The sequence below is a fragment of the Aphanomyces astaci genome, assembly GCF_000520075.1.
Source record: "Aphanomyces astaci strain APO3 unplaced genomic scaffold supercont1.7, whole genome shotgun sequence".
Classification (NCBI taxonomy): domain Eukaryota; phylum Oomycota; class Saprolegniomycetes; order Saprolegniales; family Verrucalvaceae; genus Aphanomyces; species Aphanomyces astaci.
In genome coordinates, this window is record NW_009798270.1 from 354,735 (window position 1) to 369,758 (window position 15,024).

The window sequence follows — 15,024 nt, forward strand, 5'->3', positions numbered from 1 at the left end:
CATATTTTGTCCGAATCACATATCCAGCAAATATTTGTCCGAGTTGTTATGGTATTAATTCAATATTATTAGTTTATTAATAAATTAACGTTAGTCACAAATTTGAGCGCTTTACAGTCAACAACCAAAAGTAAACTTTAATGAATGGAAATACATACTTTAATGAATGGTGGTTGAAGTGGTGGTGACAGTAATCCGCACCAGCATGTTCGTGGCAAGTCTTGTGTTGCTTCGGCGATCGTCCCGCGTTGGACATCGCCTGATCCATCATCGACGCATGCCGACAGCAGCTCCGATGGGTTCCATGGCTCTACATGCACCTTTCCGCCATCCTCGAGCGTTCAGGTGCGGGTATCCTCTCAAGCCAAGCACCATGCGCATTCGAGCCTTGTCAACCACCACCGAGCAGGAAACTGTGGAAGCGCCGCAATTCGACATCCAAGAGTGGTCGGCCCTGATGGTCGCCGAATCCGCCGCCGACGCACAATTCATGTTGACGAACGACGACAAGATCGACATCAACTTTCAAAGCCCGGTAGGACGTACCCTGTCGTGGGCAAATCTAAAGCTCTGGGTAGAATGGGTGGACAGCACTGATGGTACACTCGCTGCTCCACCGAGAAGACGTCGTCAAGTTTCTCTTGACGCAGCCTGGACTCCACGTCAACGAGCGTAGCCAAGTAAGGACTGGTGCCATCAAGCGACACTTTCTAACCCCACAACCACCTAATGGCAGTTGGGCGCCACGGCGTTGATGATGGCGTCCGAAGACGGCAAGCCAGCCATCGTTCGCTTGCTTCTGCAGCACCCAGAGGTGGACGTGAACGCCCAAGATCTGGTGCGTCCTTCGCCGTCGTCTGTTCGTTGTTGTTGATTCGCAATTTGAACAGAACGGGTCCACAGCGCTCATGCTCGCTGCGACCGAAGGCCACGTGGACACTGCCAAGCTTCTGCTTGACCATCCAGCCATCGACATCTCGTTGCAAGCGTCGGTGGGATATTTGATTGCTAAAGTAGGAGTCTTAGTTGCTTGTGTGTTTTGGTCAGCAGGATGACGCCACGGCGTTGGTCGAAGCATGTGACGCCGGTCAAGTGGACGTGTTGCGCCTGCTGTTGCAATACCCTGACGTCCAGCGTCAACTTGAACAAAATAAGGTCAGCCGCCGATTATATACAGTATACATATATAGAGATATATATATGAATCACTACTATTGAAACTATGATGACTCATATATGGGGGGGTAGGAAAGTTTGGTGGCGTGGATCGTAGGTGCCAACGAATCTCAAATGCCAGTGGTCCAGGAGTTGTTGCAACAACCCGTGCTCTACGTACGACAGCTTCGTCTCTCTCTCTCACACTCCGTCATACCCCCCGACATCGCCATCCTCTTACGACTGGATGCGACTAGAAAGGCGGCATGTCGCTGTTGGTGGCGGCCACGACGGGCCAAGTCGACGTCGTCCGCGTACTGCTTAGTCAACCAGACATTCAAGTCAACGTGCAAGACGACGTAAGGACTCTATTGCCGTGTTGATGTATAGTCATCAAATGTGTGTACGTCATCATTGCAGTTGGGCATTTCGGCGTTGATGCTGGCATGTGACGGGGGGCACGTTGACATTGTCAAGTTGCTGCTGGCGCACCCAGACGTGGACGTGAACGAGCAAGACGTGGTACGACACTAGTACATCGTCATGGACATGTTTTAAGTGGCGCCTTTAGCACGGCATGACTCCGTTGATGTCGGCGGTGATGAGCGGCCAAGTCGACGTGGTAAAGGCCCTCCTTCAACACCCCCGTGTGGACTCGAACATCAAAGACAAGGAGGTACGTACACTATATATATATATCACTCGTCTCAACTGAGAGATCAGAACGGCGCGACGCCGCTCATGGTCGCCGCCCAAGAAGGATACCACGCCATCGCGGCGCTGCTTCTCGCGCATCCTTCCACCGATGTCACAGCGACCAACACGGTCTGTCTTGTTACATTGTCGCATGAAAGTTGACAACACATAGGACGGGCACACGGCCGAAGAGTTTGCCCGGTACTTCAACCACGACGCCGTGGTGGCCTTGCTTGACCAACACTCGCAAGAGCGAATGTAATCATGCAAAACCACCCAATCAAAATCAACCAGTTAAAGGGGTGGTAAATTACTTGGGCTATCGTTTGTTGGCTATTGATACAACTAACTACTACCTACACTCGACATGCGACTCATTTCGAAGCGGCCAGCTCGCACGTGTTGACTTTCTTGGCAAATCGAAGCGTATTCAAGCTCTCTACCATCATCATGTACATGAGCCTACTTACTCAACCTATTATAAAAGCAAAACCATGACCCACCGTCGCGGTGTTCTTCGAGAGGGGACAAGGTGCAGATCATGAGCGTCTTGCTGTCTTGGCCAAGCGTGTTTTGCAATACATACGTGAGCTTGGAGTCGCGAAACGGAACGTGCGCCTTCTACACATATACTCGTGTCTTAGCAACTTCACAACAGCCAACTCGAACCTTGGACGCGATGGCCGAGATGACATTGCCCAGGCATGCCAAGCTCTTGTTGATGTTTTGCGCTTCCTTGAGCATCACGGGGTCGTTGCCACTGCCCGACGACTTTAACCGCTCGGATCCCTAACCATATCGTTCGTTTATCGATACATATTGTTGTGTATGTATTCTGGATATGAATCGACACACAACCAAGTAAAGTACACAAGAATCATCGGCAGAAGGATATTTAGCCAATCAGATTGCAGGAAACCACCACCATCAACGTCAAATTAGTGTGTGAATTCAATTAGTGTGATACCAAGCACCTTTTTACAACCAAAATTCAAAACTCGATAGATTTGGCGAATCAGCACAAAAGCCCACATTTGGAGTAAAAGGACAATACATACATACACCCGATCGCATCAGCACCATCATTCCCGACATATTCCCTACACGTACCGCCAAATCCACCAAGTACACGGCACCCTGTCGCACCGACTCGGACTGTGGATGCACCCCCGTGAGTCTACAACATTGTACTAAGTCCCCCAATACAAAAGACAGCGTTCAACGACCAACAGACTTGACATACTTGAGCGTAGTGATGCAGTGACTTCGGGATGACACGTCATTGCGATTCGTTTTCTTGACGGAGCGTCGACTCGTGGCTTGCTTGAGCAACTGCATCGCATGCACTTCGTCGCGCACAGTCGTCACGGTCAGATTGGATACGTGCACGCGGCCGTCGGCATCCAACTGGGCCACGTGCGTCACGTCGTGCCCGCCACTCGCCTATATCAACCCATACAACCATGAGGTATATATATATATATATATATATTGTCAAGCCTTGATGATTCCAACTTGGAGTGTGTGCTCAATCGAATGAGCACAAAACCCAAATAATTCGGCAGCAATCGATCGACCAATCAAAACCCAGATCAATAATCAAGTAGCCAATCCAAATCCACGCTTCGACCCATTCCACAAAAATTGTGACATCAATTAGTGTGACACTTGACGATGATTTTGACATCCCAAAAGTCAGGACAAAGAATCGATCGATTTGGCGAATCCGCACCAAAGTCCAAATGTTGGGATTAAAGAGACAAAGACTATTGTGCTTTCAAGTGAAATTTCATTGTGTTGTGGTTTCTTGTTGGAATTTAAATCGATTTGATTGGCTACCTCAGATGACCTCAAAATTATTAGCCAATCAAAACCCATTTCCCAATGAAATTCAACAACCAATCAGATCGATTGTGGATCGGTTTGGTCATTCGATTGCACCCCCTCCCCAATTATGTATCAAATCGACAACATATCAAATAGTAACTAATATGGGTGTGACGTACCGCCAGATTGGACGGCGGCACCGCCATGAGGTCTCGGATCGTGTCGTTGTAGATCTCGTACATTTCAAACGAAATGGTAAACTCCCATCCGTGGTGGTCGCGCTGCTTGGCGCACGTGGCAAACAAATGTGCCATGGCGCGCCCCACAATGCCCAAATCCGGAATACGCGCCCACTGGTTTGGACTGTGCTCGGCCAGCGCTTGTTCGTCGCCTTGCATCGTGTACGTTTTGCCCGACCTAAGCACAAAACACACATTCTCGTCAACCTCGCTCGCACTCTGTCCCATCTGGCACACTCTGTGGTTCACTCATGCTGTCCAATCTGGCACACTCTGTGGTTCACTCATGGTGTCCCATCTGGCATAGGCGTACCCCGTCTGGCCGTAGGCAAGGATCGACACGTTGTACCCGTCCACGGCCGACTGGACCAGCGCCGCCACTTCTTGAAACATGTCGTGCTGTGTGGCATTGCAGTTGAACACTTGGTCGAATTCAAATGCCCACTTTTTGCTGTCGTTGCTACTGCTGCTGGTGCTGCAGCTATGGTGGTGTTGTGCATAGCTAGTGTGTGTCTTGGCGTCCGCCACGAGTACCACGCGTCGCTTGTCCTTGTCGTAATCTGGAAACAAATACACCTACACCACCATAAACACAGCCCAAATGTACAAACCAATCAGACACCATCCAACCAAAGCGAGCTAAACGCACCTCGTCTGCCACATGTCGTCCAAACGATGATGATCGCTCGGCAGCCAAATGCGGCCGAACGCGGCAAAACACTCGGATGTTGCCCTTGAGTTCCATCACCTACACAAGTATACCAACCGTCCGTCGTGTCAGGTGACCGACTACTTACTGCTTCCTCGAGTCAACGACGTACTTGGTTGTGCAGAGTTCGTCGCACGAGTTCGCACTGCTTGAACTTGACTGCCATGGCCTCGAGCTCGTCGCGGCATCCTTGCGTCACGGCCTGCACCTCGGCGTCCTTGGCCCTCAACGCCGCTCGAAGATGGTCGTCTGATGCTTCGATCGTGAGTTCGTGGCCTTGGACTTGTCGGGTCAGCGCGGCGATCGTGGCTTCGTGGGCACGTATCACGCCTTGCTGCGTCTCGGCCATCGATTCAAACCGAGCAGATTGAGACAGGGCGTCGTCCAGACTCGATTGGAGCGACGGCGACCTGCGCAGCGCGTCGAGCTTGTCCCGCAACACCACCGCCTTCTTGTCCGACTCGTCGCGCCGTTTCGCTTCGTTGCGTAAATCGGCTTGGAGCTGGCGATGGGCCTCAGACAGGTGGGCCAGGTCGGCTTCCTTGGCGGCCAATTGATGGCGCAGCTTGGCCTCGGTGGCTTCGGACGCCGTCGCGCGCTCCCGAAAGATGCGCACTTCCGCCTCGAGTTTTCGGCATAATGCGTGCGATTCCCCTTGGGACACGCGGGTCTTGTCTGTGAAGTCGGCGCTGTCTTCGAATTCCCGGAGCGTCTACACGATGCAAGAAATGAGTCGGAGCGGAGGGACCATGATGGCGGCAACGTACGTGGAATGCCTCTGGCGCGGTCAAGCTATCGACTTTCTGACGAAGCTGCTGGATGGCTTCGATTTTGAGCTTTAGCTCGTACTCGAGCTCTTCCGAGTGTGTCTCGATCATCACGAGCTCATGCAAGAGCGCACACACGTGCTCCTTGTACACGCGAACCTTGTCTTCGGGTGTGCGGCAATACAACAACTTCACCTGAAACTGCTGGTCCATATTGAAATAGTTGTCGGCGTCGTTGTCGTTGGCCAGTTCATCGCTGCTCGTGTCTGTGTGCCGCGACGACGAGCTCATTTTCCACTTTTGCATGGATGGCACCACGCCAGTTGACGAAGTCGTTGGGTCGTAGATGTGGCTTTGGGTGTTGCGCTTGGCCTGGGATGCATTATGGTTGTCGTGCGGACTTCCCAGAGGAACTGACCGCACTGGACTGTCGTGCTCGGCTTGGTTGCTGCCCTTTGACGACCTCCTCCGGTGTCCATTCCGTGACTCGGTCATGAAGCCATCACTATTACCATTGGTATCTGCATGGTTCTCGCTGCTTGCTTTCGGCGCAAAGTACCTCGTAACGCCGGACCCCGCCATCGACTGTCTGCTCACTTCCATGTAACGCTAGGCAAGATCAATTTGCCGCTCGCTGCTGCCTGGTGGGTGTTTTATTTTTCATTGCCAATTCAATTTATTATCTTGAAATTTGTAAACGACCTGTCAATGTCAATATCCAATAGAAATATTATCGCTCCATACAAAACGCAAGATTAAATTTGAACAATGCCAACTCTCCCGCTAAATTTCGAACGGGCGCGGTTTTTACCGCCACAAACTGTAAAGCGGCGGGGGCTGGCGATGCATGGACGACACGGCGGACTTTTTCACGCAGGAACAAGGCATGCGAGAAGGTCCATGCATCATCTCCATGACGGATAGTTATCTGTTTGTGGCAACGTCACTGAATGTACTACAACGCGGCAACAACATCGTCATGAGTAGTTACTGTATGCGTCAAATCAACCCTCTACTGATCGAAATCGGCAGGACTGTCCATCCACAGGCTGCGAATGACTTCTTTTCGCTTCAAGGTGTCGTCAGTGAGGAACTTGTGGTGCAAGTCCGTTGGACCATCCATGAACCGATCCAGCGAATGCGCGAACCGAGCCAAGTACGGCACCACATTGGTGTTCCACTCCACAGGGTCCCAGTCCACCGCAGTCGTCTTGCTCTTGTCTTTGGTCTTGCCTTTGACGTGCTCCACCAACTCCCCATGCGTCGAGTCGAGTAGGTACAGGTACGTTTGCAGTTGAACGACGTCGTACCGTGGCAACGGGTTGATGAACTCTCGCATGCGGTTCTTCACTTCGATCACGGTTTCGCCGCTGACGCCGTCGATCCGACCACCCACGAGGACATTGCGGTACTTCCTGTCTGCAGACTGCACGCGACCGACGCGTTTGCTCCAGAATTTCGCGTTGCGCTGTTGCACGTTGGATTGCGTTTGAGTCTCGTAATGTTCGATTGCGTGCGCTTCCTGCGCGGCGCCAAACGAGGTCTGCAGCGTCGACTGCAGCGCTTGAACTACCTCCACCTTGTCTGCCACCGTCAAATGGGGTAATGCGTCGATGTGGACTTGCATGGCCTTCAACTTGTGCTGGACCTCGGCCACGTTCTGCGACGGTGAGTTGAGGATGGCTTGCACTTCCGGTTCGTCCACTACCACACGCTCCACCTTCTCCTCTGTCGTTTCAGGAATCATCGGCGCCAAGTCCAACTCCAATTCGTTCACATATGCCTTGTCCGTCCGCTTCCACACACCCAAAAACACGTCGGAAATCTCTCGATACTTGTTCGCGCCACAGATTACAGACACTTCGCTTGCGAACAACATGATCTGCTTCTCGTAGTTGGACTTGAATTTCAAGGGGTTCTTTCTGGTGCTATATGCAGCAGCTTCCACAGGCGTCCTGTACGCTCCCCGTGATCGGACACCGCGGCGGCGGCTCCAGCAGGCTGTTTGTCTGATCATGTAACCCCAAAAGTCAAATGTGAAAATGGCAAACAAATTCCGGATAAATCAACTTTATACGGATGCCGGGTTGACTGAGTGGGACTTCAACTTTGACTTTGCCGCCGCGCTACAACCGGCATATGCTGACGACGCCAACACGATGGACATGGATGTTGTGCATGTTGTGGGTCGTTGTATATGTTTATGGAAATTGGTATCATCCTAACAGAACACACATGAAGCCTAACCAAGTCGGAACGACGACGCGCCTCCAGGGGGTGCATGAATGCGCGTGGTACTTCGATCGGTGATGACGTTCCCTGTGTTTTGGGACGCACCGTTCGAATAGCGGTTGGACGAACCGCGTTGATCGGAAGTGGTGCCGAACGACGATTGTCCACCAGGGGGTGCGTGGATGCGGGTCGTGCTGCGGTCCGTGATCACGTTGCCCGTGTTTTGCGACGTACCACTGGCGTATCGGTTGGACGAGACATTCTGCGATTCCACCGTGGGTTGTTGTTGCTGTTGTTGTTGCGGTTGTTGCCCATAGCGCTGTTGGTTAGCCGGTTCCTGCTTGCCCACTTGTTGCTGCTCGGGAGTTTCAAACTTGCGGACACCGCGGCCGCGAGGACGGTCTTCGTCGGCCGAGTTGTCGCCGCCGCCAAAGATCAACGAGCCCATGGTGGACTGTCCGCCGGGCGCTTGATGGAGTCGGGTCGAAGAGCGCTGGGCCATGGAGAGCGAATGATAAAGTGAGAATAGATTTCCGCGCTCGCAGGTTGGTTTCGCTTGAAAATTCAAATTTAGAGGCTTCTGATTGGATGAATTTACCCCTACACTCGACAAAGCATGGAGATTTGAGTGGTTCTGGGCGGAGTTTTGGCCAATCAAATCCAATTCTGCAAGATATCGCAACGTTTCGTATAAAGCACAGGTTCCGTTGATGGAAGGAATGACATCCGATGGTGCGTAAGAAGGAGAGGGGGGGTATGCAATGGATTAGTACTCCGTTAAGGAACATGCAAGGCTGTGTATATGCATGCCGCGCTCACTTGGGCTTATTGATCGGCCTCCGTCGTGTCGGCGTTGATCGTCATGTCGAGCTGCTCGCCCGTGATGCGCTGGTAGAGGCTCAACACATCGTCCGACGTGGTTTCAAAGTGGCTCGTGGCGTCGTACGATGAGCTGATGTAGCAGTTGTCGACGGTACCGTTGCCCACGGGTTCCAACTGGTCCGACACTTCGTCGAATCGGTCCACGTACTCGCCGAGAAGGGACACGCCGATCTCCAATTCCGCGAGCGGCGACGACGTTTCCACCGTCGTCGACACGATCGCAATGTACGTGTCCTTGGCTGCGACGCAGTGCGCAAACGACACCACACACACGTACACGTCGTTGCGGCGGTTGGCCTGGGCGGCGGGGATGATGATCTGGCACGACTCCGAGTTGTTCGTGTTGGCGATGGGGTGGCGCAGGATGAAGATCGACCGCACGACTTTGCCGACCGAGCGGGTCTTTTCCTTGGGGAAGTACGACGGGTCGCCGATGATCAACTTGCCCTTGGCCACTTCGTTGCCGCTGCGAATACCCCACGCCTTGCCGTCCTTGAACAGCACTTCGTCGACGCCGCGGTTCAACATGAAGGTGCCGCCGTGGATCGCACACAGGCGCGAAAAGCCTTCGGGCAGCCCGCCCAGACCGTAGATAGGATAGATGTATGGGGACTTGCCGTAACGCTCGAGGGAGTACGAGTACATCTTGAGGGCGCGCACGGTCTCGATGGCCGGACGATTAATGTAGTTGTCGTCGCGCATCAACGCCATGGCGTGGCCCGTGAAGCTCTGGGTGTTCGCATCCACGCCGAACTTGGCGTACACGTCGCTCATGGGTTGCTTGAACAAGTCCAGCCCTTGATGCGTGTCCGGGTTTTCTTCTTCGTAGTTGTAAACAAACATAATCAAGCCGCGGAAGCGGCGCTTTTCAAAGATTCCCATCAACGACGACGAAAGCGCTTCTTCACCAGTCGCGGGAACCTTGTAAATGCGGCTGCCCTTGTACACATAGCTGCCGTCGACGTTCTTGAACTCCAAGTACCGCGTGACCTTGGTGTGCAGCAGGATCTTGACCAATTTACCGCACGCCATGATGAACTTGGGGATCAAGTCGATGTTGTAGTCGCGGTTCGAACCAAGTCCCGTGAGGGGTTCGGCGTGTTCGCCACGGAACTTGGTGTACAAGTTGGACAAGTTGAGCGACGCGCAGTCACCACCATAGTAGTTGTTGCGGTCCAAGTGCAGCACTTTGAGCCCCTTCGTCGCCATCAAGCCACTCAAGATGCACTCCTTCAAGCCCGTGCCAAGCACGATCGCTTCATACTCTCCATCGGCCAGAGCTTCCGTGCCAGCGGGCAACCAGTCAAAGTCATTCTTCGATTCGCCTTCCATGATGTCGGGACTGCAAGAAATCCAACAATGGCTTGTTCCTACTATAGCGAGAATTTCCCGTTCTCATCCCCACGTGTTTCAACTTATAATTACATATACTCTATAAATAAATTCGAAATAATATTCATTTCAACTGTATAACTATCGTTTTAAGGAAGATTTAATTCTATATCATTAATTCCTTCCTATTTCTATATTTTTGTCTTTTTATAGCTTATTGGGTTGCCAGAGGTTTGGCTATCCAACATGGCGAGGGGAAGGGTTACAAGATTTCGAGATTGTGACCTTTGACAGTTCGCGGCGCAGGTGTGCACATTGTGTGATGACGATAGTCTTAGCCAACATACCTGTAGCACTCATCACGCTCCCCATAGAAACAGTACTGGGGCCCCCAGTACATTAGCTCGACTGTCCCCCAGTATGGGGGACATGACTTGCATGTCCAACCTCTGACGTGGCACCGCCTGTCTGTACTGCAAACCATTCGTACGATCACGTGTGTGTCGTGACCTCTGTGCTCGAGAAGCCTTTCCAACATGACAGTCATGTCGATAATATTGTCGTCCCACCGTACGTACTGTATTCCGCCATCCATCATTTTGAACCAGGTCACTTTCTAGTGTGTTGGATATATGGTGTGGCATGGGCACAGTCTACCTTGTGCTGCTCGTCATAACACGGGCGTAATCGTGTGCGTGCTCGGTCTAGCCCTTGCGATCTAACCCTCCGATGCCGGCTCGAGCCGCCGGTAACGTTAGCATTCGACAAGTCGACGTCGTCATTGCCATACCTCGGCCAACCGCACGGCGACACAATCAGCACCACTGACACATCGTCGTCTCGACAGCTGGCGAGTTGATTTGGGGGGGTACACGACTGAGGCAGGAATGACCAGCAAGTCGTTTGGTGTTGGTGGGGTCACGACTGTGGTGAACAATCCGACTATCGTGGCGGCCAGCGCCAGGTCCGACGTCAGTGCCACAAGCAGCACAAGTGGTACTAGTCGTACTAGTATCCACCTCATGCAGCACCCCCTCACGTGGCTGGCGGGGCTGGCGGACTTGACCAATCTGGTCCTTCCATTCAAATCGATCGCTGATGTCCATCCATTTCACAGTAACGTTACGCAGTTCATAGTCACCTCTGCATGATGATGTACAACAATGTTCAACGATGCAAATAAGTGGCTTGACTGGATGATGTAAGGTCCAAGCGAGCACGTTGAATCGCCGTCCGATGGTACTGCAGCGGTTCTCCCACGCAGACGATCGTTGCAGCTTTCTTGACGACTCTGTCGTACCCGAACATGGTCAGATGTCATGGACGTGTGTCGCGTGGTGGAGCAATGTCCGTGCAACCTTCAAATGTTGCTGACCAACGGACCGCTGTCCCTCGCCACCAAGATGACCATTACCGCGAATGTGGCGATTGCCCTGTTCGTTTTGCATTCGATTTACGCCGTGTGGTCAGCCGTCGTCGTCGCCTATCGATCGTGTGGACCGCCCCCGAACGTCTGAGTGATGACGAAAGCTCTGGCGACAGACGATGCAAAGCCGACGTGTACGCCCTGGGCATACTCCTCTCGTCGTTGGACCGATGGGCGATGCCAGAAGAGGTCGAATGGTTCACCCCAACCTTCCCCGACGCGTTGAGGGTGCTCATCACCAAGTGTCTGCACCTGTTTCCACACGACCGACCCTCGGCCATGGTCGTGGCGTGTCAACTGAGGCGGCAGGTGGCTCGAGACGCAGCATAAAGTTCGTACGAACTAGTCCATGTTGAAACGACCGACTTGACATGTCGAGGAGGAGAGCCATCTATGTACAAAGGAGGTGAAGGTGGCACATATCACTGGTTCATCAGAAATTGTCGATTCATCCTTTGCTTGCTAATGGCCAGCAATAAACTGCATGCCACACTCAAGATGAACGTAGAACGCACTCGGAAGTGTTGGGCCAGCCATATTGTACTATCCCTAATGCAAGGGACATTGCGTCGGATATGTTCGTTCAACGAACTACAGCGCGTATTCGAATGGGTGAAGCAAGCTAACGATTTTGCATAGTACTCGTACACAACGAAAGCCACGAGTAGGCACGTAATTCGGCTTTACACTTAGGACATGCAACCAGCGGCAGTTCGCATTTGTGGTCGACGGCTACCATTCTGTATTGCTGTCTGTGAACCTCCTTCTGCGCCTGATACTGTACTTGTATCATCACCGATTATCGCATGAATAATAATGATGACCAAATATGCCAAAAGTGGGAATACTACCAATGCCCGGCACTTTTGAAGGGTTAATTCCTCGTCAACACCTGATTCACATGCCAAGCTTCCTTTTTCACTTCGAATTTTTTGTATATTTCCTCGTGACCAACCCGACGAAATCATTCACCTGATTCTAACCCACCAACATCCAGCCGGATTGACTGATGCACCAGTTGGACCTTCACATACGGCTGTACCTGGCTGCCAGGCACGTCAGCCAACATACGTCAGATCTCCCCACACAGCCGTGAAGTAGCAGCGACGATGAGTCTTCTCCTCATGTGATGGCTCTGCTGTGTCGTGATTGTGACCGTCACGCCATTCTCGACGGATAGTGACGCCGTCGATGGCTTCCGTGTCTCAAAGTCACTGCGGCATACAACTCTGCCCCCCGAGGACGACGCCGCCGAGGAAGATGCCGAACAAACCGACGAGGAGTCGACGCTTCCCCTGACACCCGCGCGCACTCGACACAGACACGCTTCCAAACGATCGCCCCACCATTCGACAACAAGAATGGCACCGCTCGGCATTCCGTCCATACTTACGATCGAAGACGACAAGATCCTCAAGTCCTACATGAAGCAATGGAAAGCTAAAGCATTGCATTTCAAGCACGAGTCCACGGTGCTCGAGCTCAGCACCAACTTGGCGCCAGGATAAGATCGCTTTGACACCGCCGCCACGGAGCACAACGGCATTTGCACGTCGACGATGCATCTCACGGCGTGCGTCGAGCGGGGGTCTGGCCAGACGGTGAGCTGCATGACCCAGCTCCTTCCAGCGTCAGCACCTCCCACCTGCGAAGTATCGTTCCTGCGACAGAAGCAACCATCCGCCGTCCACGATGAAAGTTCTACGCTGTCGCAGAAAACGGCAAGATTCCACCAGGCATCGCGGTTCAAGGCATCACCGAGAGGCTCATGGTGCACAGTTTGCCACCCATTCATCACTTGTAAGTATTCGGGAGTTTGTTGACAGTGTTTATGACGTTATCGTTGTAGAGATTTTGCGAATTTGAAGGCGCTGGTGCTGGAAAATGTGATAATCCCCCAAGGCGTCCATGCGTTGTACGATGAAAAGGGCAGCCTAATTCGATATCGGTGATAACGTCACGATTAGACGACTGGCCAACGTCACGTTGACAGGATACCCAACCCATGGCTTTCAAAATGTGTCGTTAGCATCGTCCATGCGCCGAGTGTGCGTTGTCTCTACTAGTAGTGATGTGACGACGTATTACGTATAGGGCGCTACGACACAATTTGATAACGTCATTTGACCCGACCGAATGGGCCAAGTTCCTCCTGGAGGATTTGTACGAACAACCTGTCCAACGGATGGCTGGAAATGGCTAAAGAGTGTGTAGATTTCTGGAAAACAACCTCCTCCGTACGTTTGTCAACGTGACATTCCCACCTACCATTACCACATTGTACGACCCTTGATCACGTCATCACACCACGGAAACCTCATCATGTCGCAGGGATTTACGGAATAATGTCATCAAGTCGTTTGTCCACACGACATTGCATTTGGCATTGACTGTGCTGTACATACATATATATAAATATATACAGTATGTATATATATCTTGTGTGAGTGTTTCTTGGCCATTCATATGTTGATATCATGTTCCAGTCGTTTGGAAGGCAAGTGGTTGCCTTCCAAACGACCGTGGAAGGCGTGCCCGTTCGAACGTTGACCCGACTTGTAATGGGGCGCACAGAGGAAGGTGTGTAGAACAAGGTATATTGTTAACTGAGAGAACTAGCTATCGCTGAGCTGGTTTCCTTGGCGCGCGGCTGCGCGCCAGTCATGCAATTCATGTCAAATGAATGGTGCTGCTGCGGATGTCGCAGAGCAAATGATTCGAGACACTTGGATTGCCTAGTGTCGGGTCAGGATTGGAACTGACCAATGGGATGTCGTATCCGGATGTTATCCGGACCTCGTTACATCCTTCCACACTCAAACTTGATTTCGGTATACTTGGCCGAACGTGGGACAGGGATTGAGAATTCGGAACAATCGTTGGAGAATTCGGAACGACCGCTGTCGTCAGTAGTCATTTGACAAAAGCGACGAAAGCGAAGGATGAGCACCTTCGGAGCGTCGAACTGGGGCGCCGATGACGGCGGCAATGGTGGCGGAGCCCGGAACAGCAGCGCTCTGGACCGAGCGCACGCTCTCCGTCACGGAAGTGATGGTGCGACGATGACCGAGGGCGACCATACCGGCGGAGCATGCCGGATTTTGTGGTGACCTCGGTTAGTGCGGACGATGTTTTCATCCGCACGGATTGGACTCTCCCAGATGTGGGAAACGCGGACTACCCGATGGACCGGGTGGTGTCCGGAATGCGAGTGTTGGCTCGAAGCACGGAAGAGTATGCGCGCATGGAGGAGTGTCGAGCTCCACGCAGCGAGTTGCTGCGGCAATACCTCGATGGCGTCGAGGTGGCCATCAATGTCCTCATTGACATGCGGCCGTGGCATGCGTCGGCGATGGAATTCGCTGAGGTTTGCGGCGAGCGCAAGTACCGTGGCGAGATCATCGCCAATGTGCGGGTCGCTCCACTGCAGGAGGAGATCATTTGGGAATACGATGGTCTTTGTTGGGCACGCCTTGTGCGGAAGGTGCCAGTGCCGAACGCATTCCACTACCAGCAGAAGCTGGTTGAACACTTAGCAAATTTCGCTAAGTATCGTGCCGAGCTGCCTCGGCTTGGACAGGTCGGAGGCAGAGGTCCTGCATCGCTTGTCGCGGGCTGAAGCGACGCTGAAACGGCACCCGAAGCCACAACACTTGGAGGAGTGGCGTGTGCGGGCGGGGGTGGTTGCTTGCGCAACAAAGTCTGCTGTTGGAGGCCTTCATGGTCGGGTCGTGAAGGTGGAACTTGCCCTGCAAGAGT

At 52.6% G+C, this 15,024-nt stretch overlaps 7 protein-coding genes across 11 annotated transcripts; 3 read left to right on the forward strand and 4 right to left on the reverse strand.

Moving 5' to 3' along the window:
• The first annotated feature begins 197 nt into the window (after positions 1 to 197).
• Positions 198 to 2,305, forward strand: H257_04070. Of its 2 annotated transcripts, XM_009828443.1 has the most exons (11): positions 199 to 535; positions 579 to 680; positions 737 to 838; positions 891 to 992; positions 1,051 to 1,155; positions 1,249 to 1,332; positions 1,413 to 1,514; positions 1,576 to 1,677; positions 1,727 to 1,831; positions 1,879 to 1,980; positions 2,024 to 2,305. In XM_009828443.1, exons 1-11 carry the CDS (start codon positions 206 to 208, stop codon positions 2,111 to 2,113), a joined length of 1,326 nt encoding a protein of 441 aa, XP_009826745.1. In that variant the 5' UTR covers positions 199 to 205; the 3' UTR covers positions 2,114 to 2,305. The 2 variants fall into 2 exon arrangements, with proteins under 2 accessions (XP_009826746.1, XP_009826745.1); XM_009828444.1 differs by having other exon boundaries at positions 198 to 535; positions 579 to 838.
• On the reverse strand, positions 2,139 to 6,028 carry H257_04071. 2 transcript variants are annotated; one of them, XM_009828445.1, is made up of 10 exons: positions 5,394 to 6,028; positions 4,739 to 5,338; positions 4,567 to 4,665; positions 4,231 to 4,493; positions 3,858 to 4,095; positions 3,095 to 3,294; positions 2,962 to 3,028; positions 2,521 to 2,640; positions 2,355 to 2,472; positions 2,139 to 2,290 (listed from the first exon to the last, which is right to left on the reverse strand). In XM_009828445.1, the coding sequence occupies exons 1-10, from the start codon at positions 5,994 to 5,996 to the stop codon at positions 2,226 to 2,228; spliced, it is 2,373 nt and encodes a 790-aa protein (XP_009826747.1). In that variant the 5' UTR covers positions 5,997 to 6,028; the 3' UTR covers positions 2,139 to 2,225. The 2 variants fall into 2 exon arrangements, with proteins under 2 accessions (XP_009826747.1, XP_009826748.1); XM_009828446.1 differs by lacking the exons at positions 2,139 to 2,290; positions 2,355 to 2,472; positions 2,521 to 2,640; positions 2,962 to 3,028; positions 3,095 to 3,294 and having other exon boundaries at positions 3,799 to 4,095.
• A 293-nt stretch (positions 6,029 to 6,321) lies between these two features.
• H257_04072 (hypothetical protein) lies at positions 6,322 to 7,422 on the reverse strand. The gene has a single exon (XM_009828447.1). The coding sequence runs from the start codon at positions 7,408 to 7,410 to the stop codon at positions 6,406 to 6,408; it is 1,005 nt and encodes a 334-aa protein (XP_009826749.1). The 5' UTR covers positions 7,411 to 7,422; the 3' UTR covers positions 6,322 to 6,405.
• An 85-nt stretch (positions 7,423 to 7,507) lies between these two features.
• Positions 7,508 to 8,139, reverse strand: H257_04073 (hypothetical protein). Its single transcript, XM_009828448.1, has one exon. It carries the CDS (start codon positions 8,125 to 8,127, stop codon positions 7,636 to 7,638), a length of 492 nt encoding a protein of 163 aa, XP_009826750.1. The 5' UTR covers positions 8,128 to 8,139; the 3' UTR covers positions 7,508 to 7,635.
• A 216-nt stretch (positions 8,140 to 8,355) lies between these two features.
• On the reverse strand, positions 8,356 to 9,881 carry H257_04074 (hypothetical protein). The gene has a single exon (XM_009828449.1). The coding sequence runs from the start codon at positions 9,837 to 9,839 to the stop codon at positions 8,451 to 8,453; it is 1,389 nt and encodes a 462-aa protein (XP_009826751.1). The 5' UTR covers positions 9,840 to 9,881; the 3' UTR covers positions 8,356 to 8,450.
• Positions 9,882 to 10,289: 408 nt separating this feature from the next.
• H257_04075 (hypothetical protein) lies at positions 10,290 to 11,750 on the forward strand. Of its 3 annotated transcripts, none has more exons than XM_009828452.1 (3): positions 10,290 to 10,409; positions 10,460 to 10,994; positions 11,046 to 11,595. In XM_009828452.1, exon 3 carries the CDS (start codon positions 11,146 to 11,148, stop codon positions 11,593 to 11,595), a length of 450 nt encoding a protein of 149 aa, XP_009826754.1. In that variant the 5' UTR covers positions 10,290 to 10,409; positions 10,460 to 10,994; positions 11,046 to 11,145. The 3 variants fall into 3 exon arrangements, with proteins under 3 accessions (XP_009826754.1, XP_009826753.1, XP_009826752.1); XM_009828451.1 differs by having other exon boundaries at positions 10,460 to 10,955; XM_009828450.1 differs by having other exon boundaries at positions 10,460 to 11,750.
• A 624-nt stretch (positions 11,751 to 12,374) lies between these two features.
• On the forward strand, positions 12,375 to 13,853 carry H257_04076 (hypothetical protein; the record flags this gene model as incomplete). The annotated part of the gene is made up of 10 exons (XM_009828453.1): positions 12,375 to 12,391; positions 12,446 to 12,737; positions 12,801 to 12,917; positions 12,965 to 13,065; positions 13,115 to 13,180; positions 13,233 to 13,313; positions 13,360 to 13,428; positions 13,480 to 13,545; positions 13,597 to 13,657; positions 13,752 to 13,853. 10 exons carry the CDS (start codon positions 12,375 to 12,377, stop codon positions 13,851 to 13,853), a joined length of 972 nt encoding a protein of 323 aa, XP_009826755.1.
• Between the last annotated feature and the right edge of the window lie 1,171 nt (positions 13,854 to 15,024).